We start from the raw sequence: 23,358 nt of genomic DNA on the forward strand, positions 1-23,358 counted from the left end.
GGCCCATCTTTAACCGGGGATTTTTAAAATTCGGGGATCCTTGTACCCGCCCCTGATTTTCCTCAAAATCTTCCCCCGTTAGAGGCGGGTACTCGACAGGGACTTGACCCAGCTGGTATTTTTTCCATCCCTATTCTAAAGGCTTTGTGGTATAAGCCTGGAACCTTACGGCTAAGAATTAGGGCTCGTTTGAGAGTGATTCTAGAAATGCCATAATCACTTTTGGGGAGAAGTACATTCCACGTGCTTCTTTATATAATCATTTTTAGTGATTTTAAGTGATTTTGAGAAGAAACACCTCCCATGTGCTTCTCCATAAAATCACTTTTAAAGTGATTATGTGGAAAAGTGATTCTCCACAAAAGTAAATACTGACCTATATAGAATCACTTCCAAATGAGCCCTTAGTTTCTATCTCGGCCACAATCACTTGAAAGAAGTCAAGATCATAGCAGGGAGCATAAGTCATTCGCTCATTCATACTCACGACCACTTGTGACCGTGATATTGGCATGCCACACACGCACATTAAAGAAGGATGTCTTTGTTATCAAGTCCGCTCGACCCGTCGATTATTCTATTTATAAAATCGACCCAATTGGCCGAAAAGAACAACATAAGATAAACCTAGAAACATTATAGCATTAATTCAGCACATACTCCTAAGAATTTGTGTTTATATCCTATCTCTCAGCTGTTTTTCTTTTCCTTTGTAGCTTGTCTCCTAAAAATGGGGTTGTGGCTCAAATGAGAGCATTTACCGTTGCACCCAAGGTCCTAGTTTCAGTCCTTCCTCTCCCAATATCCATATGTGTGAGAGAGAGAGAGAGAGAGAGAGAGAGAGAGAACAAGGCCTTACATTAACCAAGTATCAAGTAAATGAGATAGAACAAGGCCTTCTCAATTGATAATGAGAAATGGAACGCTGTGTTGATTACAAGGTGGTAAAAATTCTTACAAAGTGAAACGAAGACCAGCTGAATCATCATAAAGTTAATTAGACTGCGTTCGACTGCAATATGGTTGCCAATGAGTATTTTGCTAAAGTGGGATTACAGTCTCCAGTTTGTTTAACATGTCATGACTTCAAAATCTCTTGAATAAGAATTTGTTAAATTGTTAATAAAAAGAACATAAAAAATCTGAGAAAACCTCAAGCCCGCCTAGAACATTTGTATTTGAGCTTGTAACTCTATCTCTTTTCAGAAATCTGACATGCATTGTTTTTTTTCTTTTTCCTCAACGGGGTATATCATCAGAAACCGTCAAACCATTGACACTGCAAGTATAAGCACCAATCTGATGGTGGTGGTTTTCAGACCTTCCAGTAAAAAATGCAGGTCGCTCAGGTTTGGAAAGACTAATAGTTTCAGTTTTCAGCATTAGAACAACTGATGACATGGTTGGCCTATTGTTTGCATCCTCTTGAACACACAATAGTCCAATGTGGATGTATCTCAAAAATTCATTTGGGCTGCATGAATCTTTCAACAATAGTGGATCCATCAACTCCAACACCTTTCCTTCATTCCATAATTGCCAAGCCTGCAAGCAATAGTACTTTATTAAGGATGTAAAGAGCACTACACTATGAGAGCTACCAAAATAATGATTTGGACAACAATGTTGGATAGTTAAATTAGGGGACTGCTTGGCTCCTCTCCTGAAAGGAATCATTTCTCTTTGGTGCAAATTACGGTTTGAAATTATATATATGCAAAAATAACTCATTAAAAATTTAAAATTAATTTTTTCTACGTACATATTAAATTGTAATTGGTAGATAAATTGGAACGATTACTTTTAAGGAAAGGAGGCTAGTATTCAAACTAAGTAATTACATACTTACATATGCTAGAAGAGTAGGTACACATTGGTCAAAACCTAAAAAGTTCTTTTTTCCTGTTATGATCTCAAGCAAGAGTATTCCGAAGCTAAAGACATCAGATTTTATGGAATACAATCCCTCCATTGCATATTCTGGAGCCATGTAACCACTGGCATATCAAAATTAATGCTCACATAAGAGTTTTAAAATATGAAAATTATCATACATTCTTCTTCTTTGTGGTGCATCATATCATAAAAAGTATATTGAGTTATATAAATTGGAACTTACAGAGTGCCGACGATTCTTTTGGTGTTTCCTTGAGTTTGACCATCAAGTCCAACCATTTTAGCCATGCCAAAATCTGATATTTTTGGATTCATATCGCCATCTAACAAGATGTTGCTAGCTTTCAAATCACGATGTATAACTCTAAGTCTAGAATCTTCATGAAGATATAAAACTCCTCGAGCAATTCCTCCTATTATGATGCAGCGTCTCAACCAATTCAGCTGCTCTCGTTTTGTGGGTTCTGCACAAACATTTATCAACACTTGTTACATTCAAGGTTGAATTAATTTACCACTTAGAACTATATATATATATATATATATATTGACAAACAAAAATACTCAAATGAAATTCACAAACCAAATAGAAAGTGATCGAGACTTTTGTTGGATACATATTCATAGACAAGTAGGGTTTCTTCTCCTTCCAAGCAAAATCCCAGAAGCCTCACAAGATTTCTATGTTGAAGTTTGGCTACCAATACAACCTCATTCTGGAATTCTTGCACACCTTGTGTGGAGCTTTTTGATAGCCGTTTTACTGCTATTTCTTGTCCGTTACCAAGTGTTCCCTACAAGGTTATATATAGTCATTTCAATCATTTCCATTCTTCGATCATCTTAATTCAGAACTACGTGATCTTCAAGCTAAGAATTTCTAATAAAGTACAAATTAAAAAGTTCTCTGCATGCAAAGAGATATCTTCATACCTTGAAAACTGCACCAAATCCTCCTTCACCTAATTTGTTGTTGTCTGAAAACTTGTTTGTGGCAGTTTCAATAGTTCCCAAATCAAATTGCAAGGACTCAACAGTCTTCATATGATTTCCAACTAAGCAAATATGAGTTTTCCAAGAGATTAGATGTACTAGAAAAGGTCTTAAGAAAACGAAGGAATTAATGATCTCATCGGTTCCAAGACTAGTAAATCTTTGATTCAGTTTTTACCTTTTTTCTGTTGTTTTTTGGCTTGGTATTTCTCTCTGACTCTTCTTAGTCTCTTGGGAAAGAAGCATCCGGCCACAATCACAACACACACACAGAAAGCAACAGGACCAAGAGTACTAGCGATGATTATGAATGTGACTTTGCTTCGTCCTGTATGAACAAGAAGAAAAGTGCGAAAGAAAGATTGACAAAACATTTATTAATTCCCCTCTAATCAGATTTATGTGTTTTTTAGCCAGCTAGCTTTTAGTCTAGTGGTACTTCTAGAGGTTCCATGTTCTATTCTTCCCCTATTAATTAAAAAAAAGACTTATTAGTAAGATAATAAGTCAATGTAGTAAAAACAAAATATTCATATCAATCCATATATAATAAAACATTTAGTTGTAATATAGAATATTTACCAGGTCTGGTCGACGGAGGCGCAGACGGCGGAGGTGGCAGCCATCGAGGCAAGGCGGGTGGAGGAGGGAGTGATGGCTCTGGTGCAAGCGATTGTTTTGTGGTACTTGTCACCTCTTGGTAGAAGGAGTACATTTCGAACCTAACATTACAACTTGGATATAGAACTCGTCCTCCTTGCTTACTCGGCACCAACCGCGTCGCGCCTTTCCGGAGGCATGCATTGCAATCCGTGGCGGACAGGTCCTGCGTGCACTGCCCAAGGCTGTACACCGTAAACGAAATCACGTTCGGCGTAAAAGTTGCTTCTTCCGTCGCAAACTTGTCGCTGGCGTTGGCTGCCTTGGGGACCAAGTTGTCCAAAGTCATAACCAGCACATCGTTAAGCTCAGCTGGTTCCTCCATATACTCCGTCAAATTCTCCGTGCTATACAATACCCAGTCAGGCGACGTGGCAGCCTCAGAATGGAAGGGCTGGTTTGAGTATCGTAGCATGCAGTAGTCGTACCAAACCACTGCCTGTTGGCTGTCGGGACAGCGTAGGAGTGCCTTCGAGGTTGCGTTGGCCACGCATTCTTTGCAGATACGGGCAGACACATCACGGCGGCAGAGGAAGAGGCCGTATGCGGTGCCAACAGTGGCGTTGTAGAAGCCAGCGGTGTCGCTGCGGTTGGCGTTGGAGGAAAGGGTTGAGAGGAGTTGGTGTAGATTGGATTTAAAGGTGGAGGTGCCAGCCAAGGTTGAGCAGTAACCGCCGGTGTATGCAGCTTCAGTGGGGAAGCTAACAATAAGCATGGAGGAGAGAAGGTAGAAAAGGAACATTTTTTTATTTATTAATCGGATATTTTGCATGGAAACTAAGGTGTGTGTATATATAAACATAACACAATCCCAATACACACAGCTTGACTTGAGTATAAACAAGAATTAGGTCGTTGGCAGTTCTCTAAGAATTTTTGGTTCTAGTTCTAGGATCAACGACCAGAAGACTTGGCAATAAAACTATTATAATGATCACCTCAATATTATTATGAATGTATGTCTATCAATAAAATTTCTACATCAAGATCGGATGATGAGGACATTGGCCAAGTCGCGCTACTCACGAGTCACTTCAATGTTTCCATGTGAAAAGTATCTTTGTTTTTTGTCCTCAGCACCATGTGCCGCCACATGTCAACTGGCTAGAATTTTGTATAGCCTAGTTATTTTAAACCTAGTTTACCCATCTAGATTAGTTTAGAGTATAATATCGTTTGTATAAAATATATATAGTCTTTCTCTAATGCAGATGTTCGAATACTATTAAAATCCGGGCGTCCGCTTTGCAACTTGTTTTTTGCAGTTGATTGGATTCCTGCTGCCAAAACATTTATTAATTGCCCTCTAATTAGATTTATGTGTTTTTTAGCCAGCTAGCTTTTAGTCTAGTGGTTCTTCTAGAGGTTCCATGTTCTAATCTTCCCCTATTAATTTTTTAAAGAAAGACTTATTAGTAAGATAATAAGTCAATGGAGTAAAAACAAAATGTTCATATCAATCCATATATAATAAAACATGAGTGCTTCTGTTTCCACCCCTCTGTCCTATTTTCCCACCCACCTTATCTTTAAAATTTTAAAGACAAATTTACCCATTTGTAAAATGACTTCTAAGGACTTAGAGACAAAACCAATCTCCCTCACCTAAGTGTGAGCAACCATTTTATACCAGCCATTGGATTAACTTAAATTCTTGACTTGCATACTGCAAACAACTTCTTCTTCCTCATCTAGCCATATCTCTGTTTTCTAAAAGCTTCCAAAAGTTTTAATATTTTTCCATCATAAATCTGATTTCTCTCAAAGGTACTATCATTTTCTCTGCGAAATAAATGTGGGCAAAATTAATTTTCCCTTCAAAGGCTCCTATTGTCCTTTTAACATTTCATGAAATTTTATGTCATGAAGTTTTTTTATTTTCGCCCATGTGCTTCAAACAACAAGCGATTGGTATTATTTGATTGAGGGAGATCAACAGGCACTACTACAAAAAACACTTTGCGCGACGAAATTTTGGTCGCGCAAGTTCTGTCGCGCAAAGATCGTAAAGAAAGGTTTTGCGCGACGAATTATAACTACTTTGCGCGACGAATACTATCAACTTTGCGCGACGAATATTAATTACTTTGCGCGACGAATAATATTATTTTGCGCGACGAAATATTCAATTTTTTTAAATTTTTGTTTTTTTAAAAAAATTTTAAATTTTTGTTTTTTTAAATTTTTTAATTAAAATAAACTAGTTTAATAGTTTGCTCGACGAAATATTTTGTCACCCAAGGTTTTTGACATTTTTTTATTATTATTTCTCTTATATCAATTTCATTATATTAATTTTTCAAATTTTTACTTTTTAAATTTAATTTAATTGTATGATTTTTTTTTTTAATTACTTTAATTTAAATTGAAATATTCAAAATAAAATTACATATGAAAAATAGTGGTCAAATTATCCAATATATATAATATTCAAAATGTACACATAAATTAACAAAGTACAATAATAAAATCTACAAGCCTATTGTGGTGATAGTGGCGGAGGATATGTTTCGATAGCGTCCAAATCCTCAACTTTAGCCGTCAAAGTCTCGACGATTCCCTAAAAAAAAAAAACAAATATTGTCAAATAACAACAAAATAACAAAAAATTAGAATAAACTCAAAACTAACTCCAAAAACACATATTAATGAAAAAAAAAAATTAAAGTTTGGAGAGAATATACCTTTTGGCAAGATTTTGAGTGAGAGAATGAGAGGGAGAAGTGAGTGTGAGAGAATAGAGAAGATAGTGAGAGAGAGATGAAAGAGTGAGTGAGAGTGAGAGATGATGAAAAGAGAGATAAGAGAGTGAGTGAGAGTGATAGATAGTGAAGAGAGAGATGAGAGATTAAGTGAGAGGAGTGAGTGTGAGAGAAAGGGTAGGATTTGGGGAGAAGGAAAGAGAGAGGAGAGGTAAGAGTAGAGGACATTGAGAAAATGGTGGAGGTGTTATTTTGGTTTTAAAAACCGTATAACTTTGCGCGACGAAACAATATATTGGTCGCGCAAAGTCTCGAAATTTTTTTTTAAAAAAAAATCCAATTTTTGGTGCGCGCCCAAATTTTTAGGGTTTTGCGCGACCACAATATTCCCGCTTCCCATTTTTGGTACCCGCCCAAATTTTTCGGGTATACTTTGCGCGACGAACTATATATTGGTCCCACAAAGTCGTAATTTTTTTTTTTAAAATTCCCATTTTTGGTACCCGCCAAATTTTTAGAGTATACTTTGCGCGACGAACTACTATATATTGGTCACGCAAAGTTGGAAAAAAAAAATTTTAAAAATTCGCATTTTTGGTACCCGCCCAAATTTTTCGGGTATACTTTGCGCGACGAACAACTATATATTGGTCCCACAAAACTTTGCGTGACGAACTTTATATTGGTCCCGCAAAACTTTACGCGACGAACGACTATATATTTGTCCCACAAAACTTTGCGCGACGAACTATATATTCGTCCAGCAAAGTCGTAATTTTTTTTTTTTTTAAATTCCCATTTTTGGTACCCGCCGAAATTTTTAGAGTATACTTTGCGCGACGAATTATTATATTGGTCGCGCAAAGTCTTAAAAAAATTTAAAGCTACTAATAAATATATATACTATTCAATTTCTTAAGTGTTATACGTACAAAATAAACAATTTTAAATCTACTCAACGATCCAACCGTCAAACTTGTTTGTTTATAATTCGAGATCATATACGCCAAAATTCAGAAAAAATAAACATTAAGAGATCAAGTAATGGGACAAAACATTTCGACGGTTATAAAAGAAAAATCAAGATTTAACGGTTATTTCAACTCTAATTTTGATGATTTTTTACAGCTACACTCCTTGACCCTATATGAATACAATGACTGCATTCGATCATCAATTGAAAATATTTACACTAGTGGATACCACAAAATCTTATGTTATATTTAATGAAAGTATAAATAAACTCTTAATTGTTAGTGAATATATTGTTTTGATGGCATACACATTCTACGAAACTAGTTTCAACGATCCAACCATCAAACTTGTTTGTTTACACATCGAGATCATATACGCCAAAAATCAGGAAAAAAAAAATTTAGAGATCAAGTAATGTAACAAAACATTTTGATGGTTATAAACGAAAAATCAAGATTTAACGGTTATTTCAACTCTGATTTTGATGATTTTTTTTACAGCTACACTCCTTGACCCTATATGAATACAATGACTGCATTCGATCGTCAATTTAAAATATTTACACTAGTGGATACCACAAAATCTTATGTTATATTTAATAAAAGTATAAATAAACTCTTAATTGTTAGTGAATATATTGTTTTGATGGCATATGCATTCTACGAAACTAGTTTCAATGATCCAACCGTCAAACTTGTTTGTTTACACTTCGAGATCATATACGCCAAAAATCGGAAAAAATAAACATTCAGAGATTAAGTAATATGACAAAACTTTTCGACGGTTATAAATGAAAAATCACGATTTAACGGTTATTTCAACTCTGATTTTGATGATTTTTTACAGCTACACTCCTTGACCCTATATGAATACAATGACTCCATTTGATCGTCAATTTAAAATATTTATACTAGTGGATACCACAAAATCTTATGTTGTATTTAATGAAAGTATAAATAAACTCTTAATTGTTAGTGAATATATTGTTTTGATGGCATACGCATTCTACGAAACTAGTTTCAAAGATCCAACCATCAAACTTGTTTGTTTATACTTCGAGATCATATACGCCAAAAATGGGAAAAAATAAACATTCAGAGATCAAGTAATAGGACAAAACTTTTCGACGGTTATAAACGAAAAATCACGATTTAACGGTTATTTCAATTTCGATTTTGATGATTTTTTACAGCTACACTCCTTGACCCTATATGAATACAATGAACCAATTTGATCGTCAATTTAAAATATAATACATTTAAAATATTATATTTTACTAACAAAATAATTTTTTTATTTTATTTATTTTTATTTTTGTAAAGACTTTGCGAGACGAAGTTTAGAAATTCGTCGCGCAAAGTCATGCAAAGATTTTTATAAAAAAAATTATTTTATTTATTTTTGTAAAGACTTTGCGAGACAAAACACACTTCGTCGCGCAAGATTTTGTGCACCGGATTTTATTTTTTCGTCGCGCAAAGTCATGAAAGATTTTTACAAATAATTTTTTATTTTATTTATTTTTGTAAAGACTTTACGAGACGAACCACACTTCGTCGCGCAAGACTTTGTGCACCGAATTTTATTGTTTCGTCGCGCAAAGTCATCCAAAGATTTTTAAAAATAATTTTTTATTTTGTTTATTTTTGTAAAGACTTTACGAGACGAACCACACTTCGTCGAGCAAAGGTTTGTCGCGCAAAGTGATTTTGTGCGACGATTTGTGTTTCGTTGTGCAAAATTTAGTCGCGTAAGACTTTGAGCGACGAAGTTTAATTTTCGTCGCTCAAAGTCACTTTGAGCGACGAATTGTGTTTCGTCGCGCAAAATTTGGTCGCGCAAGGGGTCTTTTTTACTAGTGAGGATAGGAGCCTGGGGACCATAAGCATTCGAACCCATGCTTCAACTTCATGTTCTTCAACCACATATGTATTAAAATAAAATAAACAAGTAAGAAATTAAAGCAGACATAAAAGAAAATAAATACCCAAATCCCCTCTTCTACCGCACACAACCCCTCTCATCACAAAGCCCATGTGTCACCTTCTCCCGGATGAGAAAGAGGGATAAACTCTTGAAAGAACCACAATTGGCTTGGAGAAAAGAAAGGGGGGTCTCCCTTAATACGGGTCAGGAAGTAGAACGGATATAAGTTGGGTTTTTAAGAGAATTTGCCTTGAATTAATAATTAAAGGATATTTTGGGAATAATGGTGGGTGGAAAGATAGGATTGTGTATTTTTCAAATTTAAATGGTGGGTGGAAAGATATGGTGGGTGGGAAAATAGGACAGGTGGGTGGAAATAGTAGCACTCTAAAACATTTAGTTGTAATAGAATATTTACCAGGTCTGGCCGACGGAGGCGCTGATGGCGCAGGTGGCAGCCATCGAGGCAAGGCGGGTGGAGGAGGGAGTGATGGCTCTGGTGCAAGCGACGGTTTTGTGGTACTTATTGTCACCTCTTTGTAGAAGGGGTAAATTTCGAACCTAACATTACAACTTGGATATAGAACTCGTCCTCCTTGCTTACCCCGCACCAACTGTGTCGCGCCTTTCCGGAGGCATGCATTGCAATCCACGGCGGAGAGGTCCTGCGTGCACTGCCCGAGGCTGTACACCCTAAATGAAATCAGATTCGCCATAAAAGTTTTTTTTTCCGTCGCAAACTTGTAGCTGGCGTTGGCTGCCTTGGGGACCAAGTTGTCCAAAGTTGTAATCAGCTCATCGTCAAGATCAGCTGGTTCCGTCACATACTGTGTCAAATTCCGCTCGCTCCAGGTTTCCAGCTCCGGCGACGTGGCAGCCTCAGAATAGAAGGGTTGGTTTGAGTAGCGTAGCGTGCAGTTGTCGTACCAAACCACAGCCTGTTGGTTGTCGGGACAGCGTAGGAGCGCCTCCGAGGTTGCGTTGGCCACGCATTCTTCGCAGACACGGGCAGACACATCACCACGGCAGAGGAAGAGGCCGTAGGCTGTGCCAACCGTGGCGTTATAGAAGCCCGCGGTGTTGTTGCGGTTGGCGTTGGAGGAAAGGGTTGAGAGGAGTTGGTTGAGATTGGATTTAAAGGTGGAGGTGGAGTTGCCAGCCAAAGTTGAGCAGTTATGGCCGGTGTATGCAGCTTCAGTGGGGAAGCTAACAATGAGCATGGAGGAGAGAAAGTAGAAAAGGATCATTTTTTTTATTAATCGGATATTTTGCATGGAAACTAAACATGGAGCATGCTTCAGTTTCTATATAAACATAACACAATCCCAATACACACAGCTTGACTTGAGTCTAAACAAGAACTAGGTCGTTGGCAGTTCGGCAGTTCTCTAAGAATTTTTGGTTCTACTTCTAGAATCAACGACCAGAAAGACTTGGCAATAAAATTATTATAATGATCACATCAATATTATTATGAATACGAATGTATGTCTATCAATACAATTTCTTCATCAAAATCGGATGATGAGGATATTGGCCCTAAAGTGCGCTACTCACTTCAATGTTTCCGTGTGTTTTTTATTTTTGGGTATATAGTTAGAGAGAGAGGGTTTTTCACACACAATCTCACGATGTTCGAACCTGAGACCACTAGTATGCAAGACCCTTTAGTTAAAAACTTTGTACCCAAAACATAAGTTGCCTTTTTTAAAATTAAAAAAAAATGGTTTAAATACTAACCAAACTCCTAAAAATTTAGACTATGTAGATATTAGTTTTTTAGACTGCCAATTTGATCTTGAGTCCTCAGCACCATGTGCCGCCACATGTCAACTGGCTAGAATTTTGTATAGCCTAGTTATTTTAAACCTAGTAGTTAATTGCTTACATTTTTTTAACATCATGTAGACATCCGCATTAGAGAAAGACTATATATATATATATATATATTTATACAAACAATATTATACTCTAAACTAATCTAAACTAAAGGGAGGGGGATTCAAACTCGGGCGCAGAATGAGGAGCATATCCGCTAAACTATTCTAAACTACAGAAAGGGGGATTTGAACTCAAGTGCGGAGTGGGGAAGCACATCCGCTCTAGCCAACTCGGATGATATTTATTTATTAATGTTAGATTTTAGTAGGTGTGATGAGTGTCTGTGATGATATCGTTGTTGGTTTATGTAGTGAAGGGGTTTAGGAAAGTAGGACAATAGTTGAAACAAAGTGATTTTATTAAATTGGAGGAGAATAGTACATGGCTTAGTGTAGGCTAATTGGCCTTTTTCTTAGTTTATTGGCTTATTGGCCACCACACTTGATTTAGAATAGTTTTAATTTGGGATATTTGGTCCTTACACTTTGATTGATGAGCTTATTGGCTCTCAACATAGCTTCCTTTGGGTAGCTCTTGGCTCCCTTATAGTTTGGGAGTTCTCTAGCTACACTCCACATTTCATTGTGGTTGCATGCCTATTTATAGGCATTCTTTGCCTACATCACTAAGTATGTACGGCTTTTACTAGAAACTTCTATATTTTACAATATTTATTTTTGTGGCTATTGTTTAGCCATCATGCAACATGAGTGTTCTTGAGTGTTCTTGTTCTAGAAAGTTCTTCCAACTTCAACTCTCTTTGTCTAGCAAACATAGTATGTTCTCCACAATTCTAGAATCATCCTTGTATTCATGATTCTTCTAGTATTGTGTAGAACACAAATGGACATTATTTTTCAACAATTAAAATAGAAAGAATATGCCAAAACAGGCTTCTAGATAATTATGTCAACTTCAACTCTCTTTGACCAAAAAAAAAAAACAAAGATAATTATGTCACAATTTGAAAGAAGATTATGGACCCAAAACATGCCTCTAGTAATTAATTGCTTACACATGAAAGAAGATTATGTCGCAATTTGTGAAACGAAAGCTTAAAAAGCTCCCTGGCGCTATTTAAAAATATAAAAAAATCAATGAAAATGGAGAATTTTAACTTGAAATCTCTTTCAACATCGAAAAGAAAATACCACTAAATCAAAAGCTACTTACTGTAGGAGCTCATAGGTTGAATCAGTGAGATTTCACTTCAATGACTGATGACAACTCTCAATTTTCACATACTAAGAATTTTGTCCATCAATGGTAAGAACTAGTAAGAGTAATTGACATATGCATGAAATTGAAATGAATGAGTAAATATGAGCGGTACGCATGACAAATCATTATATGCAACAAATGGATGTCAACATAACATGCTTCATCTCACTTGGAATAAATTGTCAGAATTTGAAAATTAATAATAATAATAATTTACGGGTGGATCAAATTGCCTTGACTCGGGATCACTGCAAAAGTCACAACTAAATCAATCCCCTAAAAGAATAAATGCATTTTTAGCTTTGATTTTCTTTTTTATCCTGAGCAGCCTCACTAAAAGCAACATATCAAACACAGAGCGGATCACCATTGCATCATAAAAATACCCAATTCATGATTATTCATGTTGGTCAACAATACTCAGTAGAGGAAAAAAAGAACAGAACAAAAAAGATATGGTTCAGCTCTACATGGTCATCTCATGTGGCCTAGTTATCAACAGCATAGACTTCTAATTGGTCCCTTTGATTTAACTTTCTGAATTCTCTAGTGGATGCAGACCTGCTAATCTGATTTGAACTGTACATGTTGCCGTCTTTGTTATACTTGGTGGTGCGCGCTTTAGACTTGGGTAATGGAGGTAGGTTCTTCATGTTCTTAGTAGTATCGGGATGGCCTTGAACTGGGGAAGGGGAGAATATCGGGCTTTCTTTCCGGCCTGCATGATGTACACTAGAGGAGTTGCTACTGGTAGCGCTACCTGGCTCTTCACTTTCGATATTTGAATCAGCAGTTTTCTCCAGCTCCTGAGGACCCTGTTTACGTAGTACTTAATCTTTAGTAATCCAAGAAGGAATATCTTTTGCTTTTCCAGTGGAAATAGAGGTCATGACTTCAAAATCTCATGAATTAGAATTTGTTAAATTGTTAATAAAAAGAATATAAAAAATCTGGGACAAACCTCAAACCCGCCTAGAACATTTGTATTTGAGCTTGTAACTCTATCTCTTTTCAGAAATCTGACATGCATTATTTTTTTTTTCCTCAACGCGGCATATCATCAGAAACCGTCAAACCATTGATACTGCAAGTATAAGCACCAATCTGATGGTGGTGGTTTTCAGACCTTCCAGTAAAAAATGCAGGTCGCTCAGGTTTGGAAAGACTAATAGTTTCAGTTTTCAGCATTAGAACAACTGATGACATGGTTGGCCTATTGTTTGCATCCTCTTGAACACACAATAGTCCAATGTGGATGTATCTCAAAAATTCATTTGGGCTGCATGAATCTTTCAACAATAGTGGATCCATCAACTCCAACACCTTTCCTTCATTCCATAATTGCCAAGCCTGCAAGCAATAGTACTTTATTAAGGATGTAAAGAGCACTACACTATGAGAGCTACCAAAATAATGATTTGGACAACAATGTTGGATAGTTAAATTAGGGGACTGCTTGGCTCCTCTCCTGAAAGGAATCATTTCTCTTTGGTGCAAATTATGGAGTGGATAGTTAAATTAGGGGACTGCTTATCATACATTCTTCTTCTTTGTGGTGCATCATATCATAAAAAGTATATTGAGTTATATAAATTGGAACTTACAGAGTGCCGACGATTCTTTTGGTGTTTCCTTGAGTTTGACCATCAAGTCCAAACATTTTAGCCATGCCAAAATCTGATATTTTTGGATTCATATCGCCATCTAACAAGATGTTGCTAGCTTTCAAATCACGATGTATAACTCTAAGTCTAGAATCTTCATGAAGATATAAAACTCCTCGAGCAATTCCTCCTATTATGATGCAGCGTCTCAACCAATTCAGCTGCTCTCGTTTTGTGGGTTCTGCACAAACATTTATCAACACTTGTTACATTCAAGGTTGAATTAATTTACCACTTAGAACTATATATATTGACAAACAAAAATACTCAAATGAAATTCACAAACCAAATAGAAAGTGATCGAGACTTTTGTTGGATACATATTCATAGACAAGTAGGGTTTCTTCTCCTTCCAAGCAAAATCCCAGAAGCCTCACAAGATTTCTATGTTGAAGTTTGGCTACCAATACAACCTCATTCTGGAATTCTTGTACACCTTGTGTGGAGCTTTTTGATAGCCGTTTTACTGCTATTTCTTGTCCGTTACCAAGTGTTCCCTACAAGGTTATATATAATCATTTCAATCATTTCCATTCTTCGATCATCTTAATTCAGAACTACATGATCTTCAAGCTAAGAATTTCTAATAAAGTACAAATTAAAAAGTTCTCTGCATGCAAAGAGATATCTTCATACCTTGAAAACTGCACCAAATCCTCCTTCACCTAATTTGTTGTTGTCTGAAAACTTGTTTGTGGCAGTTTCAATAGTTCCCAAATCAAATTGCAAGGACTCAACAGTCTTCATATCATTTCCAACTAAGCAAATATGAGTTTTCCAAGAGATTAGATGTACTAGAAAAGGTCTTAAGAAAACGAAGGAATTAATGATCTCATGGGTTCCAAGAGTAGTAAATCTTTTATTCAGTTTTTACCTTTTTTCTGTTGTTTTTTGGCTTGGTATTTCTCTCTGACTCTTCTTACTCTTTTGGGAAAGAAGCATCCGGCCACAATCACAACAAACACACAGAAAGCAACAGGACCAAGAGTACTAGCGATGATTATGAATGTGACTTTGCTTCGTCCTGTATGAACAAGAAGAAAAGTGCGAAAGAAAGATTGCCAAAACATTTATTAATTCCCCTCTAACAATTGCAAGTTTTTTTCTTTTTCCTTCGATCAGATTTATGTTTTTTTAGCCAACTAGCTTTTAGTCTAGTGGTACTTCTAGAGGTTCCATGTTCTAATCTTCCCTTATTAATTTTAAAAGAAAAAGACTTATTAGTAAGATAATAAGGGCTCTTTCAGTAACGTTTTCTGAGAATATTTTATGAGAATGGAAACGAGAAAACAAATTTGCATTTTCAGGATTCGAAAATGCGTCTGGTAGATGAATTGGAAAACAAATTCAGAAAATAAAAACAGTGAAAACGTGTCTAATAATACAATTTGAGAATAATAATATGTGAGTTGTTTTTCAGGTGTACTTTTGCTAATTTCAGTTCTATTTTTTTTTTTTAAACTCTGATATTTTTAGAGGCTAAAATTATTATAAAGAATGAAAAAAATTAAAGCCCAAAAACTATCTTATCTCCTTTATTTTTTAAATTTTTTATTCTCATTTTCTCTCTTTCCTCCTCTTTTCTTCTTCATTTCCTTCGCATGGCTGTTTTTTTTTCTTTCCTTCTTTCTTCCTCTTTTCTTCTTCCTTTCCTTCCTAGGCTGCACCCACTCCTTCCTTCCATGGCATGAATCCCATAAACCCACCCATCTCTCTCTCTCTCTCTCTCTCTCTCTCTCTCTCTCTCTCTCTCTCTCTCTCTCTCTCTCTCTCTCTCTCTCTCTCTCTCTAGTTCCACTAATTAATGGTTGTGGTGGTTTGATTGGGTGGTGATGGTGGTTGAGCTGGGTATGTGGTGGTTTGATTGGGTGATGATGGTGGTTGAGCTGGGTATGTGGTGATTCATCTTCCTGTCTCTGTTAATCTTTTCTTTTCTTTTCTTCTTCCTTTGTATTTTTTTTTTTAAAAAATTCGGTATAAGTCCAAAATGGAAAATAGAATTTGGATGCCATCCTCGTAGTTGTTGTTGATACAAGTTCTTTGACTTTGGTGCCACGTACGATTACATTCCTTTTTTGATTTTTTGATATTTACATATAATTTTTTTCATTTTTAAATTACTTAGTTATTCCCATCATGCCCCTAAAAATTAAAGAAGGTAAGAAATTAATATTTATGATAATAATTATGATATTGTACATGTCTACCCTAAACCAATCCGGACTCTCTCTCAGCCACAATCTCTGCAACTTTCACCAACAAGTTAGTGGAGCCAAATTCTTTTCCCAGTAAGCCCTCCAACTTCTCCAAGAAGTCAGCTATCATATACCCTATGACTCTTCTATAATCGGCATCATGAGTTTCATTCGAAACCAAAATCCTTGTTTGATTGATTTTCTAACTGCGTATTTATGAGGTTGCTTATAATTTGCAAGGCGAGGTATGCAAAGCTGTGATTTGCTTACAAATCGCTGCAACAAGGTAAACGAACACAAAAAAAATTTCTTTTTGCATAGTTTCTTGCGTGCGTTTTTAGATTCATATTGGGTCTTTGTGGTTGTAATTCTTTTGGGTTGAATGGCTTATAGGTCGGGGCTTCTATTTGATCGGCAAAAAGCAATCAGGTTGAGTGGGATGTCTGAAAAGGCTTACACCAGATCCTACAATTCCATGTATGTTGGTTGTTTGTGATCTATCTTTATTTACCTAGTATTTAGGTATATTATCTTATATTTACCTAGTAAGTAGGTACATTATTTTATATTTATCTAATTATTAGGTATATTATCTTATATTTACCTAGTAATGAGGTACATTATCTTATATTTACATAGTAATTAGGTACATTATCTTATATTTACCTAATGATTAGGTATATTATCTCATATTTACCTAGTAATCAGGTAAATATTTGTTGGGAAGACATCACCAATAATACTCCTACTTTCATTGTTTTATATGAACTTTTTTTATTTGTTCTTATGCTTGAAACCTCACAAATCAACCTTATGTATACGTACAGTTTTATGTTGGTGCTTGCCTATATAGGTCTTAATTTTCATTGTAATATGAAATATGTGGGTCATTACTTTCATGACTTAAAATGTATTTTATCTATATATTAGGTAAATATTGCAATAGTTAATTGTTAAAGTATTTTACTTGACGAAACGTTTTTTTTTAATATACAGATGTGTCATGGCAGCAATAGAAGGATTCAAAATTTAAAATATGAAATCCATTTAGAAGGAAAGAATCGATACATTAATTTGGAATTTCAATTAATGTTCTTTTCTTATTTACCTCAAAGGGTAAAATTGACACAAGAAAAAATTAATAAAAGTCAATGGACCCAAATCTACAGCAAAAAAGGTGTGGACTAAATCCAATGATGGCTAGAGATTTCGGACTTAGATCAAAGAACCCCTTTTTTTTTTATTAGTTTGCAGATTTATGTTGTTTTGGATTGGAGAAGATGGGTGTTGTTCTTGTTGGTGGGTTTATCGGTTGTCAAGAGAGAGAGCTAGAGTTGTTGATGGGATGCATTCTCGTGTCTTTAGAAAACACTGAAAACGAAATCACTGAAAACAACTTTTTTTCGTTTTCAACTTTTGTTCACAAAGTTAGATTTGTTTTCAAATAATGTTTTGTGAGGGAAGATGAAAACGATGCACCAAACATGTATTTGCGAAAAACAGGAAACGAAAACAGAAAACGGGCTCTAAAAACATTGCCAAACGGGCCCTAAGTCAATGTAGTAAAAACAAAATGTTCATACCAATCCATATATAGTAAAACATTTAGTTGTAATAGACTTATTTTGTAATAGAATATTTACCAGGTCTGGTCGACAGAGGTGGCAGCGATGGAGGCAAGGTGGGTGGAGGAGGGAGTGATTGCTCTGGTGTGGTACTTGTCACCTCTTGGTAGAAGGGGTGCATTTCGAACCTAACATTACAACTTGGATATAGAACTCGTCCTCCTTGCTTACTCGGCACCAACTGCTTCGCGCCTTTCCGGAGGCACGCATTGCAATCCGCGGCGGACAGGTCCTGCGTGCACTGCCCAAGGCTGTACACCGTATACGAAATCAGGCTCGGGTTCGCCGTAAAATTTGCTTCTTCCGTCGCAAACTTGTCGCTGGCGTTGGCTGCCTTGGGGACCAAGTTGTCCAAAGTCGTAACCAGCGCATCGTTAAGCTCAGCTGGATTCTCCACATACTGGGTCAAATTCCGCTCGCTCCAGCCTACCAGCTCAGGCGACGTGGCAGCCTCAGAAAAGAAGGGCTGGTTTGAGTAGCGTAGCATGCAGTCGTCGTACCAAACCACGGCCTGTTGGTTGTCGGGACAGCGTAGTTGCGCCTCCGAGGTTGCATTGGCCACGCATTCTTTGCAGACACGGGCAGACACATCACGGCGGCAGAGGAAGAGGCCGTAGGCAGTGCCAACCGTGGCGTTGTAGAAGCCGACGGTGTCATTGCGGTCGGCGTTGGAGGAAAGGGTTGAGAGGAGTTGGTTGAGATTGGATTTAAAGGTGGAGGTGGAATTGCCAGCCAAAGTTGAGCAGTTATGGCCGGCGTATGCTGCTTCAGTGGGGAAGCTAACAATGAGCATGGAGGAGAGAAAGTAGAAAAGGATCATTTTTTTATTTTTTATTAAACGGATATTTTGCATGGAAACTAAACATGGAGCATGCTTCAGTTTATATATAAACATAACGCGTAATACACGCAGCTTGACTTGAGTCTAAACAAGAATAGTCGTTGGCAGTTCTCTAAGAATTTTTTGTTCTACTTCTAGAATCAACGACCAGAAAGACTTGGCAATAAAATTATTATAATGATCACATCAATATTATTATGAAAATGAATGTATGTCTATTGTTAAGCTCATAATTTCATACATATACATGCCCAATTTACTTACTTCTTTTGCTTAGTTCCTATAATTCTAAGTTATTTCCCTCCCTTTGTGTGTTTTGTAGGCCAATAGAGCAAGAGAGCATAATTCATGCAATTCAAGCATGTTAAGGCCTAATTTGGATGAATGGAAGAAGAGCTTAAAAGACAAACTCATTTTGGCTACAGCCCCCTGCCAGTCCAGTTCCGTAGGTCATATTGCAAGCTTTGTTTCAGCAACCTACACAGCTCGGATGAGGCAGCATTCTTCATGAAAGTTGTTCCAATGGGTGTGTACTATAACATATCCAAACGTCAGCCCCATTGGATAAATATGGAGTCTGTTACCTAGCAAACACAGAGCCATGCTCAGGATGGATTTTATCAGCGCGCAAAATGAGTTAGCAATTTGTTTTGGCCTTAACTTCCTCCTCCGACCTTGGATTGGCCCAAATGACATATGGCTGGAAAGAAGACATTCTGAACTTCAATTTCGAGTGCTTAAAGTCCTAATTTGATTAAGAGAAGCCCAAGTTGTAAGCCCTTGAAGTTGCTGGTTATGCTGACCTCAGCATGTGCTGGTTGGATGCTTGGTCATGGTGAGCTAGGTATGAGCTATCATTTCTGGTTGGAAGCTTGGTCATGGTGACATGAAGATGAGCTAGGGCTGCTGGTGGGATCTATTGGTGAAGTGCATCAACCAATTCAGATTTTATAATGCAAGTGTTGTATGCATTAGTGAAGTGCATCAACCAATTCATCTTTTATAATGCAAGTGTTGTATGCATTAGCCATATTGAATTCAGATTTGTCACTCCCCTCTCCCTATAAATACCACATCCATTCCACATTCAAGACACAACAAATCCTGATATTCACAACCCCCACAATTCACTCCAACCATCCTCAAACACTCTCAAAATCCCAAACACTCCAACAATCACCAAAACAACTCCAGCAAACCTCTCTTTCATTTCCCTACGAATTTCATCTTCCTTAGCCATCACCACTCACTCAAACTCATCCCAAATCACCTCCATATCCTTCATACATCTTTCTAGAAGTGGGGAAGCTCTTGGAGAAGCATTAGAAGTGGAGAAGCACTTGGAGAAGCCTTGGACACCACAAGAACTTCAGAAAAAGGGTTTTTCTACTCTTATTGTATTCATTATGTTTTCTCATTTCTGTTCAAGTCTCTTTTCCATTATGAGTAGCGAAATCCATAACTAGGGCTTCGATGTAACCTAACATGAATATTCTGGGTTTATAAGTTTGGAGTTTCAAGTTTGATTCATGATTCATGTTCTTATTCATTATGCTTATAAGTTAACATGCTTGTTTGAATGATTGATCACCATTAGAACTTGTTTGTTAACTATCTTGGTTTGAATTAAGAGTATACACCATGCTTTAATTCGAATTGAACTATGAATAGGAAGAGTATGTATGGACATTCGACAACAGGGATTAGATACATACTTGGTTGTTTAAAATGTTCTTCTATGCTTAATGGGTTCCTAATGCTTAATTTTAGGTTAGACAACAAATGATCAAATTAGGGAATTAGGAACACAAGGTTAGGACCAAACACCATGGCCTAATCATACTTTAGCTAGAATCAATCTTTGAATCTGAATTAGACTTGTTACTTGAATCTTTATAACCCAGAATTGAATTGTTATGGTGATTCGAATGCCCTAGTCTCAAAATCTGTTTTCCAACTCTTAAAACCACTCTTTGTTACATTTGTTTACTTGTTTTTGTTTGCAATTTCATTTTGCTTCTTTTGTTCAACAATCACAACCACTCTTGTTTTAAATTCTGTTTTAGACATAACCTCCTACTTTCTTGAATTTGGTAATCTAAGTACATAACTAGTTTTAACTTCTCAGTCTTCGTGGGTACGACCTCGTACTTGTCTTGCTATACTACTAATTGCCCCGTACAATTGCGAGTTAACATAATATTAACAACAAATTTTGGCGCCGTTGCCGGGGACTGAACGAAAGTTCTTCCCTGGTTATGTGCCCAAGGTTACCCTATTCTTTTTAGTGTTTCTAATTAATCTAATTTTCTGTTTCAGGTAGTTTATGTCTAAAAATCCATTACTTGAACAAGTGAGGTCTTCGTTCCAACGTTCTAGATCTTTGAACGCAGGACCATCATTGCAACCCAGACGAGTGACCTCTGAAATTCAGAATCGTCTAGAAAGGGAGTTGTCAACTGCAAAAGAGCAAGCTCTTGCTACATTTACAAGTCTTGCTCTCCACACTGAACTTCCCGGTTCTTCACTTTCAAATTCGGAAGCAAGTTCAGACCAAGAAGAAGAAGAAATGATGGCTGCCATTGAGTTCATGGGAGAACTTGATATCCCAACAATTCCAGCATCTCCTTCAAGCATTTTGCTGCCCACTGTAGCTCGAAATTATGAGCTTAAATCTTCTCATCTTAATATGCTGCCTTCCTTTTATGGTTTACCTAATGAAGATCCATTGACTCATATAAAGGATATTTTTAATGTTGTGAGTTCTTTTCCCTTGACAGGTGTGACAGAAGATCAACTTCGAATGAGAGTGTTTCCATACACTTTAAAGGATAAGGCGAAGTATTGGTTGAATTCTTTGAAGCCTGGTTCACTCACTACATGGTCTGCCATTCAAAAGAAGTTCCTGGAAAAATACTTCTCCACGCAAAAGACCGACATGCTTAGGGACAAGATCTTGTTATTTGCACAGCAAGATGATGAATCGTTTTGTGAAGCATGGGAGAAATTCAATGGGTTGCTCAACCAATGTCCTCATCATGGGATTCCATTGAAGCTTCAAATGCGTATGTTTTATAAAGGACTAACCCCTTCTAGTCATAATATAGTCACCAATTTTGCAGGTGGTTCTTTTAAAACCAAAACTCCAGAAGAAACGTACGAACTCTTTGAGGAGATAGCAATGGAGACCCAACATACGGATACAAGAGGTAAACGTGTTATTAGTGGTTCTAATGATGCTTCTAGTGTGCAGATTTCAAAACTGGAACAAAAGCTAGATGCTCTTCTTGCATTAAACTCAAGAAGCCCTCCGAAGGAAGTGTGTAGCATTTGTGAATCTCATGACCATGCTACCACAGCTTGTCCACTTGGGGCTGGATATCCAGAATTTGTGCAAGAGCAAGCTAAGTTGGTAAATTCCTACAACCAAGGTCCAAGAAATGATCCATACTCTCAAAGTTATAATCCAGGTTGGAGGAATCATCCAAACTTTTCATGGAGAAATACCCAGAATCAAGCAAATCCCCCTTCATTCCAAAGGCCACAACAATCATCATCATCATTGGAAGATATAGTGAAGCAGATGGCAATCAACCAATCCAATTTTCAGCAAACTACACAAGCTGCCATCTCCAAATTGGAAGTCCAATTAGGCCAAATAGCTGCTGAAATAACTCAAAGAGTGCCTGGGAAATGGCCAAGCCAAACTGAGATCAATCCAAAGAACCCAGAAGCCAAGGCCATTCATGTACTCAGATCAGGTAAGATCATTGATAATAAAGATGATTCTAATCTTTCAAATGATGTTGTGATTGTAGAAAATGAAGAGGAGGAGACCATGGCCACGGAAGGAGAACAACTCAAAACTTCTCAATCTGCTCCTAAGGCCAAATCAGATTCTCAGAAATCCGATCAATTCCAATTGCATAAAAGGGATGACAAATTTGTGCCACCACATCTTCAAGAAGATAGATACGTGCCACCCGCTCCATATGTTCCACAGATTCCTTTTCCAGGCCGTCTTAAGAAAGCAAAGCAAGATAAGGCTTTTAAAGAGATTTATGATATTTTGAGTAAAGTTAATATCAATTTGCCTTTGCTTGATCTTATTGAACAGATTCCTGCATATGGAAAATTCATCAAGGACTTGAAAACTCACAAGCTCAATTTCGCTCCAAATGAAGGAGTAAAGCTCGACCAGAATGTAAGTGCTGTATTGCAAAGGAAGCTTCCACCAAAACTAGATGATCCTGGCAGCTTTGACATTCCCATTAACATTGGAGGCAAGAAGGTTGGAAGAGCCATGTTGGACTTGGGAACAAGCATCAATGTTTTGCCATATTCAGTTTATCAAGAGCTTGGCTTAGAAGGGATGAAGAAGACTTCAATGCGACTTGAACTAGCTGATCATTCTATAAAATATCCAAAAGGTATTGTAGAAGATATTCTAGTTCAAGTTAATACACTAATTCTCCCTGCTGATTTTGTAGTGATGGACATGGAAGACAATCCAAATGGAGATCGTGTTGATCCCATTCTCCTAGGCAGGCCATTCATGGCCACTGCAGACACAATCATCAAAGTGAAAGATAGCACTCTCTCCATGACTGTTTTGGGTGAAACTGTTGAATTTAAAATGCTTAATGCTCTATCTCAACCTTCTATCTCTCTTGATTCTTGCTTTTCAATTGATGTTGTGGATCATGAGGTTTCTTCCAAAATTTTGCAGAGAAAGTCTAATGATGCTCTAGAAGCTGTCTTAACACAAGAAGAGGAAGA

General features: G+C 36.9%; 2 protein-coding genes and 1 non-coding gene across 3 annotated transcripts; all 3 read right to left on the reverse strand.

Annotated features, from left to right (window-relative positions):
- Positions 1-1,137: 1,137 nt before the first annotated feature.
- On the reverse strand, positions 1,138-10,399 carry LOC110759592 (cysteine-rich receptor-like protein kinase 15). The gene is made up of 8 exons (XM_088245705.1): positions 9,571-10,399; positions 3,472-4,236; positions 3,068-3,217; positions 2,830-2,951; positions 2,480-2,690; positions 2,120-2,360; positions 1,850-1,997; positions 1,138-1,545 (listed from the first exon to the last, which is right to left on the reverse strand). Exons 1-8 carry the CDS (start codon positions 10,397-10,399, stop codon positions 1,240-1,242), a joined length of 2,772 nt encoding a protein of 923 aa, XP_088101831.1. The 3' UTR covers positions 1,138-1,239.
- Positions 10,400-13,298: 2,899 nt separating this feature from the next.
- LOC110759584 (cysteine-rich receptor-like protein kinase 10) lies at positions 13,299-18,558 on the reverse strand. Its single transcript, XM_088246137.1, has 7 exons — positions 17,819-18,558; positions 16,883-16,896; positions 14,793-14,942; positions 14,555-14,676; positions 14,205-14,415; positions 13,859-14,099; positions 13,299-13,719 (listed from the first exon to the last, which is right to left on the reverse strand). The coding sequence occupies exons 1-7, from the start codon at positions 18,556-18,558 to the stop codon at positions 13,299-13,301; spliced, it is 1,899 nt and encodes a 632-aa protein (XP_088102263.1).
- A 2,959-nt stretch (positions 18,559-21,517) lies between these two features.
- Positions 21,518-21,624, reverse strand: LOC148291184 (small nucleolar RNA R71). Its single transcript, XR_015827177.1, has one exon. It is a non-coding gene; the product is annotated as a small nucleolar RNA R71 (small nucleolar RNA).
- Between the last annotated feature and the right edge of the window lie 1,734 nt (positions 21,625-23,358).

Source organism: Prunus avium, chromosome 8 (assembly GCF_965620075.1).
Source record: "Prunus avium chromosome 8, drPruAviu1.hap1.1, whole genome shotgun sequence".
NCBI lineage: Eukaryota > Viridiplantae > Streptophyta > Magnoliopsida > Rosales > Rosaceae > Prunus > Prunus avium.